The sequence below is a fragment of the Anomaloglossus baeobatrachus genome, chromosome 3 (assembly GCF_048569485.1).
Source record: "Anomaloglossus baeobatrachus isolate aAnoBae1 chromosome 3, aAnoBae1.hap1, whole genome shotgun sequence".
Classification (NCBI taxonomy): Eukaryota; Metazoa; Chordata; class Amphibia; order Anura; family Aromobatidae; genus Anomaloglossus; species Anomaloglossus baeobatrachus.
This window is the reverse complement of record NC_134355.1, coordinates 428098806-428124276: the sequence shown is the minus strand read 5'-3', so window position 1 is coordinate 428124276 and position 25471 is coordinate 428098806. Positions and strand designations below refer to the sequence as shown.

General features: G+C 43.9%; 1 protein-coding gene across 5 annotated transcripts in view; it reads left to right on the top strand.

The window, feature by feature from the left end:
* The window catches only part of LOC142296588 (cytochrome P450 2J2-like), a 300252-nt gene that overhangs the window by 211479 nt on the left and 63302 nt on the right, over positions 1 to 25471 (top strand). For 4 of the 5 annotated variants that reach the window (XM_075340375.1, XM_075340377.1, XM_075340376.1 and 1 more), the window contains 2 exons: positions 8721 to 8894; positions 19798 to 19939. In XM_075340375.1, the coding sequence (XP_075196490.1) occupies positions 8721 to 8894; positions 19798 to 19939 (316 nt within the window). The remainder of the gene's footprint in view (positions 1 to 8720; positions 8895 to 19797; positions 19940 to 25471) is intronic. The other variant, XM_075340379.1, reaches the window with a different exon arrangement.

The window sequence follows — 25471 nt, the reverse complement described above, 5'->3', positions numbered from 1 at the left end:
CCCATACTTTGCACTGACGAGGGGCAAGCACCCCGAAACACAGTGTCTGCAAATTGGGATTCTGATCTGGCTTATATATCCTGAGTCATATTGCAAAGGATTGTTAGAAATCCACTTGTGACTTTTAGGATCGCTACTTCCAGTAGGTGGCGCTGTGCTAGAGTTTGTCTCCTTTACTGGAGAGACAATTTGAATATTTCTTAGAGGGGCGTGGCAGCTATAAGTCCCCTTACCTGGCAGCCAGACTGGCTTGCAAAGTCTCCTTAAGGAGAATAGTGTTCCCCCGTGGTCCCCACATAGCTTTCTCATGAGCCAGATCAGACACCCCCATACTTTGCACTGACGAGGGGAAGCACCCCGAAACACCGTGTCTGCAAATTGGGATTCTGATCTGGCTTATATATCCTGAGTCATATTGCAAAGGATTGTTAAAAATCCACTTGTGACTTTTAGGATCGCTACTTCCAATAGGTGGCGCTGTGCTAGAGTTTGTCTCCTTAACTGGAGAGACAATTTGTATATAACACGTAGAAGACAGGGTAGGTCACACAAGGTCACTTGTTTATCCACCATAAACTCCATAAGTATGTCCTGTCAGATAAATAATATACAGGATTAAAGTGGCTTGGTGGTAAAGTGAAACCCGGAGACCTACCTGCTATCACAGAGCCAAGAGGGATGCCAGACCTGACAATTGGGACAGGTCTGACACGTGTTTCACTGAGGCTGTTTCAAAAAGCTACTTTAATCCTGAATATAGGAGTTTAACTGTTAGGACTGTGATCCTTATTATCTTGTATTTGTTCCGATGTTTTTCATCCAAGGGTATGCTATTCCCCAATTGGGACTACTTTTCCTCCTCCAAACCTCTTTTTTCTGGTATTTTTACATGTTGTAATCATTCGGGTTTTTCATCTATCTGCCAATGTTTTCTGGCTGTATTTATGCACATTTTCTACAATAAAAAGCAGCTTAAAAGAAAACTATATGGCATGTTTATTTACCCATCAATTACCTTATATTTACACCATCAATTACCCCTATATTTCTATGGTTTCTCATTAATGTCCTTAAGGGGTTAAGGTATTAACATGAGATCTAATTGTCTTGGTAATTTTTTCAGGAGCTCCACAGTGTCTTTCTGCCCAGTATCTCTCCATAGACTTCTAAAGGCAAGAGAAGCTGTGGAAAGAAAAGGCGCAAATAGGGTCTTACCAGGTATAACACGTGGGGGGGGAATGTCAGCTGAAGACACTCACCTGGTAGGGTTGTGCCAGTCACAACACCTTTGAAGGCATATAGATGGTGTGGGAGGCAGCGGTCCCGCAGCGGAAAGATAATTCAGATAGTATTCTCTGTACATTGTCCTGAGGAAGGGGACGGATATGTCCCTGAAACGCGTAGACCTGAGAAAATAAAGAAAAAGGATTTATTTACATCATCTGGACTCCTGTGGTTTGGCGCGATGGCGCGGTGCTTTTCTCCTGCCTTCTGAATCATAGACTTCTAAAGGCAGCAGCTGTCATCTATTCTTCTAGTTCTCCTAGTAATAGACAGATTTGAGAACTGAATTCTGTAGTGAAAAGTTACTTTTTAAGTGATTTATCCCAGTGACCTAGTAAAAAAAAGATGCACACTTTTGAGCATGGGTGTATTGTGTAAAAATTGTATGTATTTTTGCTCTTATCTTGCAAAATCCCCACATAGACCGCACATCCAAAAATCATACTTTGATCTAATGCCACTAGACAAAAATGTATATACCTGACACAAGGTTCTTGGTTTAACATTCTGATCAGACTGGATGAAGCCCACTGCCACATCACGGCGAAACTCTGAGTGGGTCCCTAACTTAGTTGAAGCGTTAAAGGTGCGCCACCACGTGCCAACCACCGCCACAGTGACAGTGCACCAGCAGAGCAGGTGACCTGGTGCTTTACAACACCCATGCTGCAAGGCTATGTCGCCATGACTCCAGGCCACACTGCCCCACCGACACAAAACCACCACAACAATGGCCACCACACAGCTCCGGCACCCTGCGAAAGGAGCTGGCCAACTCACCTTCCACAAGCTCTCAGTATGGTAGCAGAGAACAAGAAGGCAAAATGCCCCCTTGCAGTCTCCTGCTAATTAAAAACACCTGTGCAAAAAGGAGGAGTACTGGTTCAAGTAAAAAAAGCAGAAGACAGACCATGCAATTTAACATACAGTGCCTTGCGAAAGTATTCGGCTCCCTTGAATTTTTCAACCTTTTCCCACATTTCAGGCTTCAAACATAAAGATAAAAAATTTTATGTTATGGTGAAGAATCAACAAGAAATGGGACACAATTGTGAAGTTGAACGAAATTTATTGCTTATGTTAAACTTTTTTTAAAAAAAAACAAACCCCTCCTTCCTTCCTCATTGCAGCCGGGACGCAGGTAAGGAGAGGTTCCTCGCTCCTGCGGCTTCATACACAGCGATGTGTGCTGCCGCAGGAATGAGGAACAACATCGTACCTGTCACTGCAGCAACATTATGGAAATGCCCAACACTACACCGATCATACAATTTCGACACTTTTGCGCTCGTTAATCGTATTAAAAAGGATTCACATACTCCGATGTCGACAACGACGCCGGATGTGCGTCACTTTCGATTTGACCCCACCGACATCGCAGCTGCGATGTCGTAGTGTGCAAAGTACCCCTTAGTGTTCTGTCTAAAGCGCAGATAGCATCATGAAGACCAAGGAACACAACAGGCAGGTCCGTGATATTGTTGTGGAGAAGTTTAAAGCCGGATTTGGTTACAAAAATATTTCCAAAACTTTAAACATCCCAAGGAGCACTGTGCAAGCGATCATATTGAAATGGAAGGAGTATCATACCACTGCAAATCTATGAAGACCCGGCCGTCCATCCAAACTTTCATCTCAAACAAGGAGAAGACTGATCAGAGATGCAGCCAAGAGGCCCATGATCACTCTGGATGAACTGCAAAGATCTACAACTGAGGTTGGAGAGTCTGTCCATAGGAAAACAATCAGTCGTACACTGCACAAATCTGGCCTTTATGGAAGAGTGGCAAGGAGAAAGCCATTTCTCAAAAATATCCTTAAACAGTGTAATTTAAAGTTTGCCACATGCCACCTGGGAGACACACCAAACATGTGGAAGAAGGTGCTATGGTCAGATTAAACCAAAATCGGACTATTTGGGCACAATGCCAAACGAATGTTTGGCGTAAAAGCAACATAGCCCATCACCCTGAACACACCATCCCCACTGTCAAACATGGTGGTGTCAGCATCATGGTTTGAGCCTGCTTTTCTTCAGCAGGGACACGGAAGATGGTTAAAATTGATGAGAAGATGGATGGAGCCAAATACAGGACCATTCTTGAAGAAAATCTTTCTTCCAACAAGACAATGATCCCAAACATAAAGCAAAATCTACAATGGAATGGTTCACAAATAAACGTATCCAGGTGTTAGAATGGGCAAGTCAAAGTCCAGACCTGAATCCAATCGAGAATCTGTGGAAAGAGCTGAAAACTGCTGTTGACAAACGCTCTCCATCCAACCTCACTCAGTTCGAGCTATTTGCAAAGGAAGAATGGGCAAGAATTTCAGTCTCTCGATGTGAAAACTGATAGAGACATACCCCAAGCGACTTGCAGGTATAATTGCAGCAAAAGGTGGCGCTACAAAGTATTAACTTAAAGGGGACGAATAATATTGCACGCCCCACTTTTCAGTTATTTATTTTTTTAAAAAGTTTAAAATAAGCAATACATTTCGTTCAACTTCACAATTGTGTCCCACTTGTTGATTCTTCACCATAACATTATATTTTTTATCTTCATGTTTGAAGCCTGAAATGTGAGAAAAGGTTGAAAAATTCAAGGGAGCCGAATACGTTCGCAAGGCACTGTAGCTGGAGAAAAAGACATGAACCGCACATCCAAAAATCATACTTTGATTTAATGCCGATAGGCAAAAATTTACATATCTGCACATGAGGTTCTTGGTTTAACATTCTGATCAGACTGTGTGAAGCCGACTACCACTTCACAGCGCTTCCTGATGAAGATTGTATATTATAACGTGCATAGAGGCTGTGGAGACATTGCTGCATTACTGGTCAGGCCAGTAAGTACTTCACTTAGTTTCCCTGTATTTATCTAATTTTTTCATGGGAGTCTGGGATACTTCTTGGTTTGGTTTTGCATTTTTTTGCTGTTTGGGCACATGCTCTATATATTAAAATACAAAGAAACTTTAGAAAGCCATAGTACTGACTCGCTCTGTGTGTTATATTGTGCAGAAAGAGGTGGGAAAACTACGTTTATTTTGTTACTAGCCTCTTTACAGAATATATTGCGCACTATTATTATGCATTAGTATTTCTCGCAGTGTCCCTGCTTTTTTATGTCAGGAAATTTTTTGAATCTTGGATTATATTTTATTGAATGATGTATGGATTTTAAATTGTTCAAATAAATAGATTTTTATTGGCATAATATACTCTGGTGTCTCCAGTTTTACAGTACAGACCAAAAGTTTACACACACCTTCTCATCTCTAGAACAACTTTTAAGAGGAGACTTTGTGCAGCAGGCCTTCATGGTAAATAGCTGCTAGGAAACCACTGCTAAGGACAGGCAACAAGCTGAAGAGACTTGTTTGGGCTAAAGAACACAAGTAATGGACATTAGACCAGTGGAAATCTGTGCTTTGGTCTGATGAGTCCAAATTTGAGATCTTTGGATCCAACCACCGTGTCTTTGTAGAAAAGGTAAACAGATGGACTCTACATGCCTTGTTCCCACCATGAAGCATGGAGGAGGAGGTGTGACGGTGTGGGGATGCTTTGCTGGTGACACTGTTGGGGATTTATTCAAAATTGAAGGCATACTAAACCAGCATGGCTACCACAGCATCTTGCAGCGACGTGCTAGTCCATCCGGTTTGCATTTAGTAGGACCATCATTTATTTTTCAACAAGACAATGACCCCAAACACACCTCCAGGCTGTGTAAGGGCTATTTGACTAAGAAGGAGAGTGATGGGGTGCTACGCACACCAGATGACCTGGTCTCCACAGTCACCAGACCTGAACCCAATCGAGATGGTTTGGGGTGAGCTGGACCGCAGAGTGAAGGCAAAAGGGCCAACAAGTGCTAAGCATTTCTGGGAACTCCTTCAAGACTGTTGGAAAACCATTTCCGGTTACTACCTCTTGAAGCTCATCAAGAGAATGTCAAGAGGGTGCAAAGCAATAATCAAGGCAAAAGGTGGCTACTTTGAAGAACCTATATTATATATATAATATAATAAGACATATTTTATATGTCTTAAAAGACATATTTTCAGTTGTTTCACACTTTTTTAAGTATTTCATTCCACATGTTTTCATTCATAGTTTTGATGTCTTCAATGTGAATCTACAATTTTTAGAGTCATGAAAATAAAGAAAACTCTTTGAATGAGAAGGTGTGTCCAAAAAACAAAACGGCATGGAATCCCCCTAATTTTGATACCCAGCCAGGAAAAAGACCAACAGCTGGGAGCTGGTATTCTCAGGCTTGGGAGTCTCATGCTTAGTGGGCCCCCAGCCTAAAAATAGCAGCCTGATGCTGGCCACGATTGCCACATTCTTTAGATGTGATGATCCCAGAACTTTACCCAGCTCTTCCGATTGCCCTGGTGCAGTGGCAATCAGAGTAATAAGAGGTTAATGTCAGCTCACAGCTACCACTAAGTCCTAGATTAGTAATGGGGAGGGTCTTTGAGACAGCCCACCATTACTAATCTGTAAGTGAAAAGATATCACGGGGTATAAAATTACTAAATAGGGACACTTTAACTGCCCCTCAGACTGGGGTCACTGCACTGTCTTATCTCAGAGGTAGGCTTGATGGTAGCTAGGTCTGAACCCCAGTGTGACCCTGACTCCTGTCTGAACCCTGTTCTTACTCCCCCTCTCCCCCACCCTTCGGGCAGACTGGACACACCGTAAATAGCCCCACACACAACCAGGATGGGGAAAAAACAAAACTTGTATACACTGCACGCAAACAGAGGGAGGGAATAAAGTATAAGAAAAGAAGCAAATGTACAATGGGGAAACTTCCACAGTAATCAAACTGCAAACTACAGGTCACTACAAACAGGTTCGCCACAAAGACTGGAATCACAGGAGCTTAAGTTGAAGATACTGTATTATCAGCAGCAAACAAACAGATTCTCCAGCCTTAAATAGGGATGAGACAGCTGAATAGGAATTAGCAACTTGAGTCTCCAATAACTGCACACCACAATACAGGAATTAACTCCTGTAGGACTGAAAAGCAGTGGTAAAGACTCAGCTGATGCCTGGCTGAGACTGAGCAGCTAGGGGACCTCATGTTGGCTGATGCAGCACCCCACAAGTGTGGACCTGAACACCGCATGACAAAAAAATAAATGAAATAAGAAATAAAGACAAACACCCAAAAAATCCTTTATTTGAAATAAAAGACAAAAAACACCATATTTTACCCTTTTAGTAACCCCTAAAATATCCCTGAAGGGCCGATGTAATCAACACAAGGTCCCACGATGATCCCGTCTCTGCTAAATCTGAAGGCACCACCTGCTGTAACTTCAGGCAGAGCCAAAGCCTCAGTGATCAGCGGTGATGTCACTCAGATTAGTTGCAGTCACAGATGGAAGTTTCCATGGTCCTCCACCTGTGACAGCAGGTAACTTGACCTTAGGTAATTTCAGTAAACTCAGGGACCCGAGGTGAGGTTACCTGCAATCACAGGTGGGGGACCATGAGAACCTCCAGCTTTGACTGCAACTAACCTGAGTGATATAATTGCTCATTGCCGGGCTCAGTCTCTGCCTGAAGCTCACAGTGGGCGGTCATGTTCTATGGCCATGGACTGTGCCTTCAGATGTAGCAGAGCTGGAAATGTCGTGGAACCTCGAGTGGATTATGATGCACCTGTGTATTCTGGGGGTTCATAAATTGGTTTAAGAGGGTGTTTTTTGCATTTTATTTCAAATAAAGGATTTTTTGGTGTTTGTGTTTAATTCTTTTCATTTACAGATTAGTCATGGTGGGGTCTCATAGACAGGTCCCATTACTAATCTAGAACTTATTGGCAGCTGTGGGCTGCTATTAACCCGTTATTATCCCTGCACCGGGGCAATTGGGAAAAGCCAGGTAAAGCTCTGTTTTTTACTTCTAAAGGATAAGACAATCCTGGGAGGCTGTAGGCTGCTATTTTTAGGCTGGAGGGGTCCACTAAGCATGGGTCTCCACAGGCTATGAATACCAGCCCCCAGCTGTCGGGCTTTATCATGGCTGGGTATCAAAATTGGGGGGACTGCACGCCGTTTTTTTTAATGATTTATTTGAATAATAATAAAAAAGCTGCATGAAGTTCCTCTTATTTTGATACACAGCCAAGATGAGCGCACGGCTGGGGGCTGCAGCCCGTAGCCATGTGGTATATCTGTGCTGGGGATCATGATACGGGAGGACCCTACGGCAATTTTTTATTTATTTATTTTTACACCACGAAATGATAGAGCCGCAGACAGGGTCTGTGATCACACGTAGTCAGACAAGCTGGGGGCGCATTTGACTGCAACCAATCACACATGCAAGCATTGCCGGTGGGTGGGGAAAGCAGTGAATATGGATGAGCAATAATTAGTGGCCCCGGAAATGGAGTAAGCGGCTGCGGGAGCAGTTACAACCATGCCGGAGACTCTGTAAGTATAGCGTCCTTGCTCCAATCCCCCTATCCCTACTACCACCATTTTTAAGCACCGGATTCTGGTCCCCATAGACATATATGGGGACCGGCGTCCAGCCAGATATCTGAAATCAATTACGGGCCAGAGCCGATTTTTTTTTTTTTTAAGTTCGGTTAGTTCTGCAGATCCTGCAAATCTGCGAGTCCGCCCATCACTACCATTAACTCTAAAACTGCTCATGTTGCCTCTATGAATGTCATGAAAGTGCTTAGATAGCCCTAAGATGAATCGCCGAGTAGAAGATGATTCAGGATTAGAAGTGGAAATATGTTCAGATAATTTCTTCTTCATGGGACATATAGTGCAGCCTATAGAATATTTATTGCACTCCACGCATGTTGCCATATAATACCATGCATGGTATTACAATTTATATAGGTTTTTATGTTATATACTTTTTGGGAAATATTGTCCTGAAAATGGTCTGCTTTTTATACGTACTGACGAAGATTTCATGTTTTTTAAATGTGGGGCCAGTATATGTTTGTATGCCTATGAGTAAAAACGTGTTCCGAAACGCGTAAGCGAGGTAAGTGTGGCCTGGGACATGGGGATCCATATGCTTTTACTGGAGTTTAAATGTGAATTTCGAAGTAAGAAACATTTTTAAGGAGTAAAAAGATGCTTGACATTCCTTTGTTTCCTTCTCAGAATACTGTATTGAGAATGATAAATATTATGTTTTTACAGTAAAAAAAAAAGTACTAACATATATAAAGTATTTATATTTTATATTGCCATAATCATATCGACCTGCAGCATAAAATGTGTCATTTTATACTAAATAGTTAATTCAAATGAAAAATAAAATTATTGCATAGTTAAGGACCTTACATGGGGAGTACAACAAAGAAAATATTAGAAATTAAAGTATTTTCATGCATCTAAACTGTAAAATGTTTCTTTCATTTTGCATTCAGCTTTATGATGCTTTCCCATGGCTCATGCATCGTCTCCCAGGTCCTCAACAGGCCATGTACAAACACCTACGCTTCTTGAAAGAATGGATGTTGCAAGAAATAAGGCAACATCAACAGAACCCTTCACCTGAGCCTCAAGATGTTGTGGATTATTACCTGGAACAGATCTCAAAGGTTTGTAAAAGAAAGTGTGGATTTTACTCAAAGTTATATGTAGAAACTTGGTACTCAAGATCAATGTGAATAGTGATTTTTATTGTGAAGAACTGGTAGGACCAGTACAAGCACAGACAATTCGGTCAAAGACCGTCATCAGTGTGCATGCAGAGGGTCATCAATGCAACATAGACATCGGTGGACACCGCGTCATACCCAGCTACGCCGTTTGACAAGTTGCTATACTTTCTGAGGACCCTCTGCACTTGTGCTGGTCCTACAAGTTCTTCAAAATGAAAAGCACTATTCACATTTATCTCGAGTGCCAAGTTTCTACATCTACTTGAGACGGTTTTGAACCCTACTTGGGCACCCCCTCAGAAGTGCCGTGTGTATCAACTTTACTCAATATTAGTCACACAGAAAACTCTGTCATGGCAATCCATGGTAATTTATCATTGTGTCTCAGTCCATACAAAGGAATGCCACTTTTCAATTTAAATACATAAAACCGTGAATGCAACATGGACTCTTACATAAACCAATGCTAAGCTTTTATATCTTAGTTGTTTTTTTTACTGTTTCTGGATTTTTTTCACAGATGTGTTGATAAGGATTATGAAATGTTCTGACATTTATTTTCTATAGTGTTTTTCTATTATTGCATGTTGTGTACGTTTCAAAGCAAAACCATGCGCCGACCGGCCCAAACAGTACAAAACATATTGGGCTTTGACTATTAGGAGCTTATAACAATGTAGCAGACTTATTATTTTTACACCCACATCACCACTTCCCTCTTGCCTGTCACAGGTAAATAGAGGACATGCATATATTTTGGTAGTCTGCAAGCAAAGTATGTACATTATTTTTGTAGTGTATTGTTCTGTTTATTGCATCTCTCATGAATTACACTCAGTGGATATGTTTCGCCCCCGTGCCAGCAGCCGGCGCTGCATGGATCCAGGGCCTACGGTACGGCTCGAGGGGTTCCTCGGACCCGGGGCTCTCGCGGTCACTCCGAATAAAAGGGGGACATATTTGTACGGGATTGATTGTAGAATGTCTGTGACGGCACCCACGGTGTGTGGTGAAGTGGGACACCACCGCTTCTGTTGTGGGCTACCCGAGGGAGATGTAATGGCAGCCGGATGTTAACCCCTCCGTGGGTAGGGATAGTTGCCCCGGGGCCCAGTGTCTCTGTGCAGGGTATGGTGATGGCAGGGCCTTGTGTACCGCCCCGCGGCCTCGGCTGTGGCCGCCGAGCCGCTCGGATCCGGGCTCACGTGTCGGTGGATCGAGCGCCTCCGAACCCGGGGTTCACATCGCTCTGGAAAGATGTAGTGGCGGAGCACGCAGGGGTTTGGGGTGGTTGTTTAGTAAAGTTCGTGACGCCACCCACGGGTTGCGGTGATTGTAGGATGGACACCACCGCTGCCATTGACTAGGCCTCCCGGTGACAGTGTTATGCAGCTTCGTGTTAACCCCTCTGTGGGCAGGGGCGATGGTCCTGGGGGCCCGTACGGGGAGGGATGCAGGCCGGGGTGCAGGGCGCAGGGTCGCAGTGCAGCGCGGTGCGGTACCTGACGGCACTGGTGTACTCACTCTGACACAGGAAAAACTGAGTCTTTGATAAACCAAACGGCAGGATGGATGGGGCCCACAGCCGGCTGCGGTGTTCTCCCTGGACGGGTTGGTGATGGCTGTCGTTTCCCTGCACCTGTGGTATGTTGTGAATGACTCCGGTGCCTAGACAAGGTAGTCCGCTTCCCGGCGTGTAAGGGGCCGTAGGAGCCCGTTTGCCCGCAGGCGCTGGCCCTTTGGATCTCTTGCCTGTGGCAATGGCACTTATCCGGGATGGTTGGGCTGTTGCCATCAGTCGGGACTTGGGTGGGAATGAACCCCTGAAGTCCAGACCGCAATCAGTAAATTTGACTATCAGGGCGGCTTCTAGCCTAGTCGAGGTCTGAGTACCCTGCCTGGTGCTTGGCTCCAATCGGCTCCCCGGTTCGGTACTGGCGGGCCACTGCCCGACCCCAGATCTACGGTTCCACCGACCGTGCGCCAACTCCTGCAGACGGCCACCATCGTCTGCAGATGGCCACCATCGTCTGCTGACCTTGCTGGAGGTACCTGGGCTCTGACCCAGACACCTAGACAGTCCGTGGCAGGCCTGATCCCAGGTCTGCCCATGCGTGTCTCTCCTCTCCACTCCACTCACTTGACTCAACTGCACTGCACTGTCTTTGTTTTCCCGCCTCCAGGCCTGTGAACTCCTCAGTGGGCGGGGCCAACTGCCTGGCTCCGCCCCACCTGGTGTGGACAGCAGACCCTGGAGGGTGGCAACAAGGGTTTCTGTTTGACTGTTGTCACCTGTCCGGGGAAGGGGTGTGTGTGGTGTCATGTCTGTGACTACCTGGCTAGTCCAGGGTGTCACACTTGCACGCCCAGATGAACCAGGGGATAGTTGGCTACTCACAATTGAATGAATCACACAAGTCTTTTGGTAAACCAAGGTGCTAGTGGTCGGCCGCTGCGGCCGGTTGTACTCTGGTCCCCCACCCGGGCTGGTGGTCACTGTCCTTTCCTCTGCACTGTTTTTTTGTATTGTAGGCTGCCTGGTTTGGAACTCAGGAGTCCGCTCCCAGCTTGCTGTGTGCCTAAGGAGCCGTGCCCGCAGGCGCTAACCCGTGGGATCTATGGGCCCAGGCGGTTGCCCTATCCCTATCTGTGGGTGGTTGTCTTCTTTCGGGACTTTGGTTGGGACAGGACCTATAATCCTGCCCTCAATCAGTTAATTAGCTAGATCGCTGGATTCGGTCCTGGCTTCAGGGTCCGAGTACCCCCTCTCTGCACGGTTTTCGGTCGGGTCTCCAGTGTCGGTACCGGTGCGCTCCAACCCTTCTCCGGTCCTCCTCAGATCTGTCGAGCCGTCTTCCCATCTCCTGCTGACGGAGACCACCGTCTGCCACCTAGCCAAGCTACCAGGGCTCCGACCCTGGCACTGCTCAACTTGAACTTCCTCTGATGGAGCTACACCTAGCACCAGCCCACACTCCTCTCCACTTGAACTACAAACTTCTCACTGCTTGTTTTCCCACCCCAGGCTGTCTAGACCCCTAGGTGGGTGTTCCCTAACCGCCTGGTCCCGCCTACTGGTGTGCCTGTCTTGCCCTGAGGGGGGGTGACTAGGGTTTCAGGTCAGCTGTGTGTAACCTAGGTGAGGGAAGGTGTTGTGCGCGGGCCTATGTGTGACTACCTGGTTTTGCCAGGGCGTCACAGATATCTTCAGGCTTTATTACAAGTTGTGTTGTCAGCCATTACTTCTGTTTGCTACCTGCACTCTGTCTGCAGTACCAGCGAGTTCCTTATTTTCTGTGGTGTACACATACAAGTAATGAGACCCCTAGAGGCCATACAGCATATAACATATTGCTACATCCTTTGGTATTAACCCCATATATTACCCCGTTTGCCACCACACCAGGGCATCAGAATGAGCTGGGGCAAAGCACCAGGATTGGTGCATCTAATGGATGCACCACTTCTGGGGTGGCTGCGGCCTACTATTCTTAGGCTGGGGAGGGTCCAAGAACTGCGAACCTCCCTAGTCTGAGAATACCAGACCACAGCTGTCCGCTTTACCTTGGCTGGTGATCCAATTTGGGAGGGACCCTGCGATTTTTTTTTGTTTTAAATTATTTATTTAATTTAAAATAACAGCGTGGGTTGCCCTCTGTTATGGATTACCAGCCAAGGTGAAGCTGCCAGCTGTGGTCTGCAGAATGCAGCCGTCTGCTTTACCCGAGCTGGCTACAAAAGAAAAAAATAATTTTTCTAATTATTTATTTTTTTGGCTAAATACAAGGTTAAGCACCTTTTTAATGCCACATGAAAGGCACTAAAGGGTGCAAGATTACAAAATGCTGGGGAGTGGGACATTATATATGTCTTTCTCGTCTATTATCTATCCCTCTATTCATTCATTCCTCTCTCTATTTATCCATCTATCTCTCTGCCTCTATCTATCTATCCCTCTATATTCAGTATATCTATCCATTTATCTATCTAGCTGCTTCCATTTTTTGCGATCCGTAAAAAAAATGGAAGGCACACGGATGACACGGCCCGTATACGGAATTGAATGGATGTCACGCAGTTTAAAGGCTGACATTCTCTTTCTATGTGGCCACTACAACTGCATCTGCAACAATTGGCTGACCTAGGGAATCAAATCTGTCGCTACTCGCTAGGTCTTCTACTTGTCCAGTAGTATTTGTCCCGAGGAGTGTAGGGTGGCAGATTCCAGTTAAAGCCAGGATGGTCCTGTTCATTACGTTGGTGCTTCAACTCCTTTACTTTTTTGCAAAGGATTGCAAGACTTTTGGTTAGTTCTGCAACTTGTCCACAAAGTTTTTCAGTACGGTCTTGTACCTGCTGGGGAACATTCTGAACAATGACAGGTTTGGCACAGGCAGATACAGCATGTTCTTGGTCATTCAAACCTTTATATACATCTCAATCAATTATGTGTGGACTGGTAAAGGTCCGAGAGGTGTGCTTAGACTTGGCACTTTTAAGGAAATACAAAAAAAGAAAAAAATGTTTTCCGGCCTACCGTGTCCTAGCCATGATTCCAGCCTATAGTTAATGCACAGAATCCTAATAGAATGAGTAACGAATAGAAGAAAAATCCAGCACCGAGGTCTGCTTCAACTAGGTTAAAAGTCCATTTTATTCAGAAATCCATGGAAAAATATTTTAGAGGTATAGCGGGCGCTGCAGGTAACAGGGAGACAAGATGTATAAAAATATCAAAATTTATTGGGCACAATGCGTTTCCAGGGCATCAGTCCTCGTCATCAGGTGCCGATAAAATGTTCTTACAAGGATCTTTTTATATGTTTAACATTACATCATTAATTCAACATAATTAAAACAATTGGTAACAACAAATGGTCAATTATTCAATCCTGCAACAGCAAAATAGAAAAAAAACCACCAAAAAAGCCGATTCATTCTACAATTTACATACAAATATACAAATATATATATATATATATATATATATATATATATATATATACATATATATATATATATATATATATATATATATATATATATATTGCTTGTATCCTTCATTAATTATACAGGCATAATACAAAATAATATTAATATAACAATAAACATTTTATATAAAATTCATTATTTTTGAATGCTAAAACCCAATTAAATATGGTTATAAACATGATCTACATATGTTATCAAGGAGCATTCATGCTGATTTTTGAACATTTGAGCTACAAACAAAATATTCACACAACAAGATTTATTTATTTTTTTAACTACAAACAAATATCAATGAGATCACAATTTAGTGCTACTGGATAGTATTTTCTATGCTAATATTGAGGCCCTCTGGTGTTAGCGTGGCCAATTTATACATCCAGTAGCTTTCCCTGTTAATTAACTCCCCATATCTATCCTGTGCTAAACTAGAAATTTGTTCAATGATATATAGCCTCAAAAAAATGTGGATCCTTTTGGTGTGTATTAAGAAAATGCTTAGATATGCTGTGATTAATTATGCCTTGTTTTATATTATAGCGGTGCTTATTTAGTCTGTAGTGCATCGGTTGAACTGTTCTGCCGATGTACTGCAGAACGCAACTGCATTCCAACAAATTTATAACATATTGTGAATTACAGTTGAGATTCTGAAAAATCGGAAAAGTTTCACCAGTAAAGCCCGAGGTGATATATTGGGCTCCATGTACAATAGTCCTACAACACAGACATTTAGGGTTACCACATCAGGACAGTCCTCCAAGGGGGTTGTCTAAGGACCCAAATGTCTGACAATTGACATTGGAGAATGAACTTCTATTTGGAGCTACAACATTTTTTAGGTTCTTATTACGCCTAAACATTATGCACAGATTTTTGAGAATGAGGTCACCAAGAGTGGGGTCGTTTTTCAATATAAACCAGTACTTGGAAACTAGTTATTTTACCGTCTGATGCAAATTGCTAAAAGTAGTGACCAGACTGCAGTTATATTTATTAGTACCCTCTCTCCCGACTAATTCAGATTTTTTTTATCCATCTTGAGGAGACAGTCTTGTTGTGTATAAGATGTGATTTTCTTGTAGGCATCTTGTAAAGTTTTTTTGGATAACCTTTTTCCTAAAATCTTGATTTACTGTATTTTTCGGACCATAAGACGCACTTTTTTTCCTCCAAATTTGGGAGGAAAGTGTGGGGTGCGTCTTATGGTCTGAAGCTGCGGGGTAGGGAGCTGTGGGGAGTCAGCGCTATGGAGTGAGATCACAGGAGGCAGGGAGGGTCGCTGCTGCAGGAAGCCGGCGGCTGGAGAAACCACGTGTGCCCCCTGCTTGAAGTAAGTGAATATTCATTAGCTGCTCCCCACCCACCTCTCTCTGCAGTCAGCGGGGGTGAGGAGCAGCAAATCAATAGTTTAATGTAAACAGCGGTCACACGTGGGTTCTCCAGCCCCCGGCTTCTTGCAGCGGCTGGGGAGACTGTGTGTCCGCTGTTTAGGAGGCAGGAGCAGGGTGCTGCTGCAGTTATGTCTGGCCCGGAGGAACTGCACATCACTGCAGTGTCCGGCCCAGAGCACGGCATACATTCACAGCACAGCCGCAGTCTCTGTGCTGAGGGCTCAAATTACTTTCACTTTGATCCTTCCTCTGCACTAGAAACAGTCTTCCGTAGCTGACAAGTGATGTAATGCAGAGGGGTGGGCCAGAGCAGCACAGTGCCCCGCCTCTTCATTACATCACTGCAGGTCCTTGAAATATGGGAAACTTTGTTTGTAATGCCAGGACCAAACTGAAGCATGGTGAGCATCACATCTGTAAAAGTAAGGCAATAAATAATCACACACACACACACTATATATATATACACACACAGTATATAACTCTATATATACACACACAATATAACTATATACACACACACACTATATAACTATATATATATATATATATATATATATATATATATATATATATATATATATATATATATATATACACACACAGTATATAACTCTATAAACACACACAAACACACACACACAATGTAACTATATACACACACACACACACACACACCAGATTGGAGTATCACACATATAATGGTGGGGAACATACATAGTCGACAATGGGGGCCATATATACCTGGAAGGTACCCAGAATGGGGGATATGAGGACAGAATTTGGGGATATTATTACCTCAGTAACACTGTCAGCAGTAAAATAACAGTGTGTCATGACCACATTCTTTTACTTTAATTTTATTTTTTTTCTATTTTTTCCTCCTATAAAACAATGGTGCGTCTTATAGTCCGGTGCGTCTTATAGTCCGAAAAATACAGTAAGTACTGTGGCTTCACTCGCAAAATCCCTGTCGGTGCTACAATTTTTCCTCACTCGCCAATATTGGCCATAGGGGATGTTGTGAATCCACTTAGGAAGATGACTACTATGGAAATCTAAATAACTATTAGTGTCATCTTTCTTAAAGTGAGTGGAAGTTAATAACTCACCATTGTCTCTTTTTGTAATATTTCAATCTAAAAATTGGATTTGATTACTGGATATTGTAGAGGTGAATTTTAACCCCCATGTATTTTTATTGAGCTCTTCTATGAACACATGGGCCTCTTCCAGTGTCCCCTTCCATACCGTGTTTTTCCAAAAATAAGACACTGTCTTATATTTTTTTTGCCCCCCAAAAAAGCACCAGGGCTTATTATTGGAGGAGGTCTTATTCTTGGAGAAACACGGTTGGGGGTAAGTTTACCCCCCCAAAAAAGCAGACCTCCCACTTCCCAGGAGACTCATACTCCCCAGACCAGGACGTCTGCGTGGTTCCAAGGTCCTCCTGTCATCTACGGTTGGTACTGCATGCCGTCCTACCCTGCTGCTAGCTGACATACTGACACATACAGCAGATCGCAGGCACACACAGCAGATCACACACACACACACAGCAGATCTCACACACACACACAGCAGATCGCAGATATACACAGCAGATCGCAGGCACACACAGCCGATCACAGATGCACACAGCTGATCACAGATACACACAGCCGATCACAGGCACACACAGCAGATCGCAGATATACACAGCAGATCACACACAGCAGATCGCAGACACACACAGCCGATCACAGATACACACAGACGATCACAGATACACACATCCGATCGCAGGCACACACACACAGCAGATCGCAGATATACACAGCAGATCACACACAGCAGATCGCAGGCACACACAGCCATCACAGATACACACATCCGATCGCAGGCACACACAGCCGATCACAGATACACACATCCGATCACAGGCACACACAGCCGATCACAGATACACACATCCGATCACAGGCACACACAGCCGATCACAGATACACACATCTGATCACAGGCACACACAGCCGATCACAGATACACACAGCCGAACGCAGACACACACAGCCGATTGCAGAAAAACACAGCCGATCGCAGACACACACATAGCCGATTGCAGACACAGCAATTTCACACAGCAGATCACACACACACACACACACACATCACATCACATCCAGCACTTATGGCAGCAGGGGATGAGAGCAAGTCACGTGTCCGGCCGCAGGTCCTGTTCATTACGCTCCACCGCACTGCCTCTCAGGATTCTCCTGGCGAGAAGAGATCGATGTCGCTGGATGAGGTGAGTGTGTATGCGAGCCGATGTGTGTGTGATCCGATGTTTGTGTGTGTGTGTGTGTTTTGATGTTTGCGTGTGATCCGATGTTTGTGTGTGCGCGATCTGCTTATGTGTGCGATCTGATGTTTGTGTGTGGGATCTGGTGTGTGTGTGTGTGTGTGTGTGTGTGAGAGCTGATGTGTGTGATCACTGCAGGTCCTGCTGCTCAGTGTCTGGTGAGTGTAATTGCTGGGTGCCGCTTTCTATAATGAAGTGTCCTGCAGTATCTGTAACTATTTTAGCTGCACAGACACTTCATTATTGATCCACGACTAGGGCTTATTTTCGGGGGAGGGCTTATATTTAAGCCTTTCTCCGAAAATGCTGAAAATCCCTGCTAGGGCTTATTTTTGGGGGAGGTCTTATTTTTGGAAAAACACGGTATTACGAACAAATCGTCAATGAAATGACGGAATAAAACATTGCGACTCATCGCCAAGATGGACTGCGCGCTGTGGACGGACTCGAACCTCCCCATAAATAAATTTTCGTAACTTGGTGTGAATTGTCCCCATCGCACAACCCCTTAATTGGCGATAAGTCGCACCCTCAAATGTAAAAACATTATGGTTCAAAATAAATGATATTCCCTCTAATATGAAGGTTTTTTGTATATCTGGCATAGTAGTATCCCTCCCCAAGGTAGTATATTCCATGGCTGGTAACCCCAACACATGAGATATGTTACTATAAAGACAACTAACATCTAAACTCAAAAATAAACAATCTGTAATTGGAGAAACTTTTTTAAGAATGCTGATTAAATGGGAGGAGTCACGGAGGTATGAATCTAAATTTAATACATGTTTATGTAAAAATAAATCAATATAATGGGATAAGTTAGCTGTAATGGAACTGATGCCTGAAATTATAGGACGACTGGGTGGATGGGTACTGTTGTGAATTTTTGGTAAAAAATAAAAAAGGTGTTTGGAATATTTTAATGTCCTGAAAAATGTATTCTTTTTTATTCAAAATACCTTTAGCAATTGCTCCCTTGATGAATTTGTGATAGGATAAAAAATATCTGACAGAGGGATCATGATCAAGTTGACAATAATATGTAGTGTCATTCAGCAACTGAAAACCCTCCTTTATATACCAAGTCTTGTTCATGATAACTACTCCTCCCCCTTTATCAGCGTTCTTAATAATAATAATAATAATAATAATATCATAATTTTTGCCTAGAGTGATAAGGGCTTGTCTTTCTGTTTTGGTAAGGTTATCTTTTTTAAAATGATGTTGAAAAGCTCTAAGTTCTTTAAGGAGCAAATGATGAAATGTCTCTAAATGGCTACTTTTGTGGTGTAGGAGATAAAAATTCAATTTATTACTTACTGGAACATGAATTGGGGCCAAGTGCTCCTCTGGAGTGGTTTGTTCAACTAGAGAGGCTGGACATGGGGGGGGGGACCTTCAAGGGGTTTAGGAGGAATTAAATTATTTCCACTTCTTTTTTTCCTATATATGAAAATGTCTCTGTAATGTTACTTTCTTAACAAATTAATTAATGTCCAGGAATAATCTAAACAAATTTGTGGGCGCATTTGGACAGAAAGATAACCCTTTACCAAGTAAAGAGACTTCTCCCTCAGACAAACTGTAATCCAAAAGATTGAAGATGCCTAATTCTTGGTTTTTTTTGTCTGATTGGCACTTGGAAGGCAATTTTATTGCTCTTTCTTCCTCCTCCTCTACAACCTCAGGGTTCATTTTTCTTTTTGGTTGTCTCTCTTTTTTCTTCTTTGTATATTTTATTCAGAAATATTCTTTACAAATCACACATAAAATCCTTATGCGTTTCAGACCCCAAAACAGCTGGTCATCTCCCATCTGACTCATTTTTCCACTGTGTAGCCAGAGTTAGCTTCTCCCACTTGTATGTGACTCTTACAATTGCAAATCATTGGGTGACTTTACAGAGAAGCTTAACCCTAATACCACATATATCTGATAAGGATATTCTGCTATGGACAAAAGATAGAAAAATTAATCTACCACTCGTCCAGCATCAACAAATGGGTCACTTTATGACATACTAATATCTATTATGTATGAAATACTGATACTAATGCACTATGATTAAATAATAAAAGGAGGTCAGTTTTGTGATCATTGTCTTATCTCGTAGGCAAAGGATGATCCATTTTCCACAATCGGTGAAGATAACCTTATTCAAGTATTAATGGATTTGGTAGTGGCTGGTTCTGAAACTGTTACATCCACACTACGGTGGGGATTACTGTATATGGTGATCTACCAAGATGTACAAGGTAAAAAAAAATTCTTGTACTGTTATTTGGCAGTCACGGTATTGATGTATGAAAGAATGTTTGAATTGGTGACAAGAAAGAAGCTGTAGTGAGCCTTACTGGCACTTCTGATTAATCTGAAGGCAATAGGCTCCATTTTCAAAAATATCTTTTGTTCTCGTTAACCTGAGTGCATTGTTCCTTGGAATCTTTCTGCAAAACTGGATGCGATTTAACACATTTCTGATAATAATAATATGAATAAACTATTAACAGTTTTCACATTAATCCTTTAGCAACAGCAATTATAGCTAAATGCACAGTAGCCGTGCATTCATTATATGCAGTGGGCTCAAGCTAAGCACGAGTGCCAGTGTGTTACATAGCCAGTACACCTATAGTAACTGATACATCGGTTTAATGTTATAAATGCTGTGGGTGACCGCAACATTTAAAGGACTTCCAACATCGCAGGCATTAACTAGAACCTTTGACACCCCATGAAATTCTCACCAGGGTGTCCCATTGGATAGCTATGGCAGCTAGGAGCCTACTAATACCCCTATGCTTGCCTTGCCAGGTCTTCAATTTCACAATACCCTGTAATATTATAGTATTAATTAGGCAGCCATGTAATCAACTATTCATGTCTCCTAAGTGTATCAATTAAAAAAGTAATAAACATTAATACATTTTCTATATAAATACTATAAAATGACACATAACAACATCTAAATTTTAAATCCCCCTCTTTTTCCCAAAATGTAAATGGCAAAATGTAAAAAATATTGTCACTTGCATAATTACCTGAGCTGGTAAAAGGTAAAATACAAAAATATTTATCATATAAGGTGAAAGCAGAAGTAGGAAAGATAAATAAAAAAAGGAAATTCGAGAACTGGCTTCTTTCAGTTGCCACAATTCCTCCAATTATGTAATAAATATTGAATGGAAGATAAAAGACTAGAGTTGAGCGATGTTCGATTCGAACGGTTCACCAATTTCAAATTCGAGTGATTTTGGGCGGTGTTCAAGTTGTTTGACGAACTCTAACGATTTGCTTCAAGTTCGGCTGTTCGAGTTACGTTCGATAACGGTTCGATCACCAAAATGCGTAGCTAGTTACTAACTGGCTTTTCACTGTAATACTGTGAGTCACTGTGAATCATGATATTATCAAAACTCAGAGTATAGTGTGCGGGGGGGACGGGGTTTAGATCAGTGCTGCTACTGAGTGCAGAAAGAATGCCGATCGTCATTTTTTTTTTTTCCTAACCGCGTGTACAGTGGGGCGGGCCAGGCTGTCAGCCAATCACAGACACACACACAGCAAAGTGGATTTTTGCCAAACAAGCAATGTGTCATTGGCTGTGCATGTCACATGTCTTTGCCCTATAAGAACTGGCCATTTTCCCCGTCACCGCCATTATCTCTGCTGCAGGTGGGTGACAGTCACCGCTCCAGCTCCCGCTGCTGCTGTGTGCACTATAGACATACAGTGCAATCTACACATCGCTTTAGGGATTAGGGACTACTTGTAATTTCGGCCCTTTTCAGGGCTACATTACAGCCGTTCATAACCATTTTTGCTAGGCAGGTCTGTGCCAGCGCTGTGCAGGGGTTTATATCACAGCATCTGGCTAAATCAGCTCAGGCAATTCCTTGGGGCATTGTTTCCTTGGCAGGGATAGAAAGTGAGGCTTCCTCTGCTGACAAGCTAGCTACAGCACCTGTGTATTCTACACACCTCTCCATTTTTGCTTTGCAATTTTAATTGCAAAAAGTGCTGCCACTTTTAGGGGCATACTAAAATTATCTGGGATACTAACTTAGGGTTCCTCTGCTGTCAAGCAAGGTACACCAACTGTGCATTCTACACACCTGTCCATTTTAGCTATGCAATTTTAATTGCAAAAAGTGCTGACACTTTTAGGGGCATACTAAAATTGTCTGGGATACTAACTTAGGGTTCCTCTGCTGTCAAGCAAGGTACACCCCCTGAGCATTCTACACACCTGTCCATTTTAGCTACGCAATTTTAATTGCAAAAAGTGCTGACACTTTTAGGGGCACTTTGCACACTAAGGCATCACAAGCCGATGCTTGCGATGCCAAGCGCTATAGTCCCCGCCACGTCGCAGCTGCGATATCATGGTGATAGCTGGCGTAGTGAACATTATCGCTACGCCAGCTTCACATGCACTCACTTGCCCTGCGACGTCGCTCTGGCCGACGACCCGCCTCCTTATTAAGGGGGCGAGTCGTGCGGCGTCATAGCGACGTCACACGGCAGGCGGCCAATAGAAGCGGAGGGGCGGAGATGAGCAGGACGTAAACATCCCGCCCACCTCCTTCCTTCCGCATAGCTGGCGTGAGCCACAGGATGCAGGTAGGAGATGTTCCTCGCTCCTGCAGCTTCACACACAGCGATGTGTGATGCCGCTGGAACGAGGAACAACATCGTAACATCGGTCATTTCCAAATTATGGAAATGACCGACGCTACACCGATGATACGATTACGACGATTTTGCGCTCGTTAATCATATCAAAAAGGCTTTATACACTACGATATCGCCTGCGACGCCGGATGTGCGTCACTTTCAATTTGACCCCACCGACATCGCACATGCGATGTCGTAGTGTGCAAAGTGCCCCTTAGGGGCATACTAAAATTGTCTGGGATTCTATCTTAGGGTTCCTCTGCTGTCAAGCAAGGTACATCAACTGTGCATTCTACACACGTGTCCATTTTAGCTACGCAATTTTAATTGCAAAAAGTGCTGCCACCTTTTTAGGGGCATACTAAATTGTCTGGGATACTAACTTAGGGTTCCTCTTCTGTCAAACAAGGTACACCAACTGTGCATTCTACACACTTGTCCATTTTTGCTACGCAATTTTAATTGCAAAAAGTGCTGACACTTTTAGGGGCATAGTTTCATTGTCTGTGATATTCAGTGTTGGTTCTTCAGCTTTCAATAAAGCTAGACCAACTCTGCATTGTACACCACCTCTCCATTTCTGCTACGCAGTTTTTAACTGCAGGTAGTCCAGCCAATCTGTGACGAAGGTGCAGGCGTGGATATAATGTTGCCTTCATCCAAAGGTGGTTCTCTCGATGTCTGAGAGAGCTCAACACCAGCAGCTGTTTCCACTTCAAAAACAACTGACGACCTGCCAATCACACTGCCTGTTGCGGGTAAAGGGGTGGAAGGTCAGCGTCAAAAAGCATGTGTGACTGCTGTCCCCACAGTCACAGAGGATGAAGAGCACGCAGATGCCATTGATGGGGCAGACGGTGGTTGCACCACCCCGCTAGGCCGCATTGTAGCATAGGGACCCTTCCACATAGACTTATGCTTCATTTAAAGTCGTGTACATGGTGGGCTCCCCAGTATACAGCAAAACCACACAACAGGAAAAGGACTCTAGGCAGTTGGCTTGATAAATGATTGTTTAACTTTCCAAAAACAAACAATAAGAACCATGCATAAAACTGAAAGAATAGAAGAATCTATTCATAAGTCCAAAAGCCTACACCCCTATGCTGCGACACTCGTAATGGTGATTTATACCCCCTTCTCACCAACCTTTGCCTAACTAAGGTACTGTCTAAACTGTTGCCTACTACCTGGTAATCCCTCTGCGTAGCAGTAGTAAGTGTGTGTGTGTATGTGTGTGTAGCAGTAGTAAGTGTGTGTGTGTGCGAACACGACTTACCAGTGGTGCATCACAAGAGCTTACAACTTATCTACCTAAACACAGACAATACCCATTAACCCCCCCTGAATACCCTTGTTAGCTGAAGCCTCACAGATAAGGCAGATGATAACAGTGGTAAGTCAAACCACATAGCTTAGCAACACAGTCCTGGAAATCTTGTAAAGCAACAGTCAATGCAAACATGTGTTGCTGTCCCTCTAGGATTTTAACTGTAACTGACAAATTGACAGTGCAGAGGCAGCAAGTCTTATTTTCTATATAGTCGGCCTAAGCAGAACAGATATGTGTTTTGTTAACAAAACAAAGTGTTGCGTGCACGCATTACTGTCTGGGCCCAGCCTACCGTACCCGGCTACTGTGGTGTCCAGTTGCCATAAATACAGAGTTTACGATCCTCTCACAGTAAACAGTATAGACAGCACAGGAAGAATGTCTGTCTCCGGCACAGGATGCTGCTCACAGGCGTTACGGTCCTCCTCACCAAACTCCAACACGAGTCTCCTCACAATCCACCGAAGTGTTTCCGCAGTGGCTCCTTGCTGTAACGCACACCTTTAGCTTTTCCTTCAGTTAACAGACAACACCTAGTCCAGTCTCAAAGTCCACAGCCGAAGACCGTTTTGCTATTGCTATAGTGATGAAACAGTCAAAGGCAAAAGTCCTCAGTTCGTGCTACTGAGCATGCTCCCACACTTAGTGAGAAAAGCCTCTTTGCACAGGTACTTGGACTCCGTGCCGTGTCTAAGTCCTGTGTTGTGCCTACAGAGCATACAGAAGCTGATAGTCTGTTTTCTGGGACTGCTGTTCAGGCTACTGAGCATGCTGAGGCACTTAGTGCATCAGAGGCTAGGTCCATTAAGGAACTCACTGGCCATGTCCGTGAGGTGGCAGTCCATGATAGTCCGGAGGGCATCAGGTGTCCTGATGATGTGGCCACTTCGGACTGGCTCGCAGAGGCCCGCCCCTATGATTTGGCACCTCATCATTGTTCGTCAGATGATGACTGGTGAGGTGTTTGGGGCGTGGCTGCCATGAGGTCATCATTGAAGTGGCGGTTCCGGATAGGCCGCTGGTTATGTCACTGATGACGTGGTACTCTGCTATGGGCTCCTGGAGGTGCATTGTGGTCGACCCTAGGTTGGGGCGGACCCAGGTTATAAAAGGGGCTGTAGACAACAAGGAGGTGCGCATTCTTCTATTATGCTCAGACAGAACACACGTCCATGTGTTGAACCAATTGCGACTTTAGACCAGAGGTAGGCAGGGATAGGGTGTCAGTGCAAGATGCCACCACACTTGGTAACGTCCTACCAGTCCTGATAGTGCAGCACAGTGGCATTAACTGGGCTGCTGCTGCTGCTGCGCCTGCTGTCCACAGGTATACCCCCTACACACACGGACAGCGTATCCAATGGCCCCTGTGTTGTTAACAGGGAGTTCCTGGGCTGGGTGTGTGGACCCTGTGACGCTAACAGGGTTCACAGTCTCCAGATCCGAGTGTCGTCTAACTCTGTTCAGGCTACTAATAGTTTGAGAGCCACCCAGCTCTGTATCCTCCGCCTAACCTTCGGGTTGCCAGCATCACCTTTTCCATCTGGGAGCACGGTGGACCCCGACTAGCGATTGGGATATATACCACCTTATCCAAATCTGCCAGTCCCCCCGTAACAGATGGTGTTCCTTCAGCAGATGTTACTGTTGCTTAACCACCAAACCCACGGACACAAACCTTTTTCCCCTTTCCAACACACCTGTTCCCCTTTCCACCAGCATCTGTCCTTTTTCCACTCATTTTGTATATGACCAAATTTGCAACTCTGCAGGGACA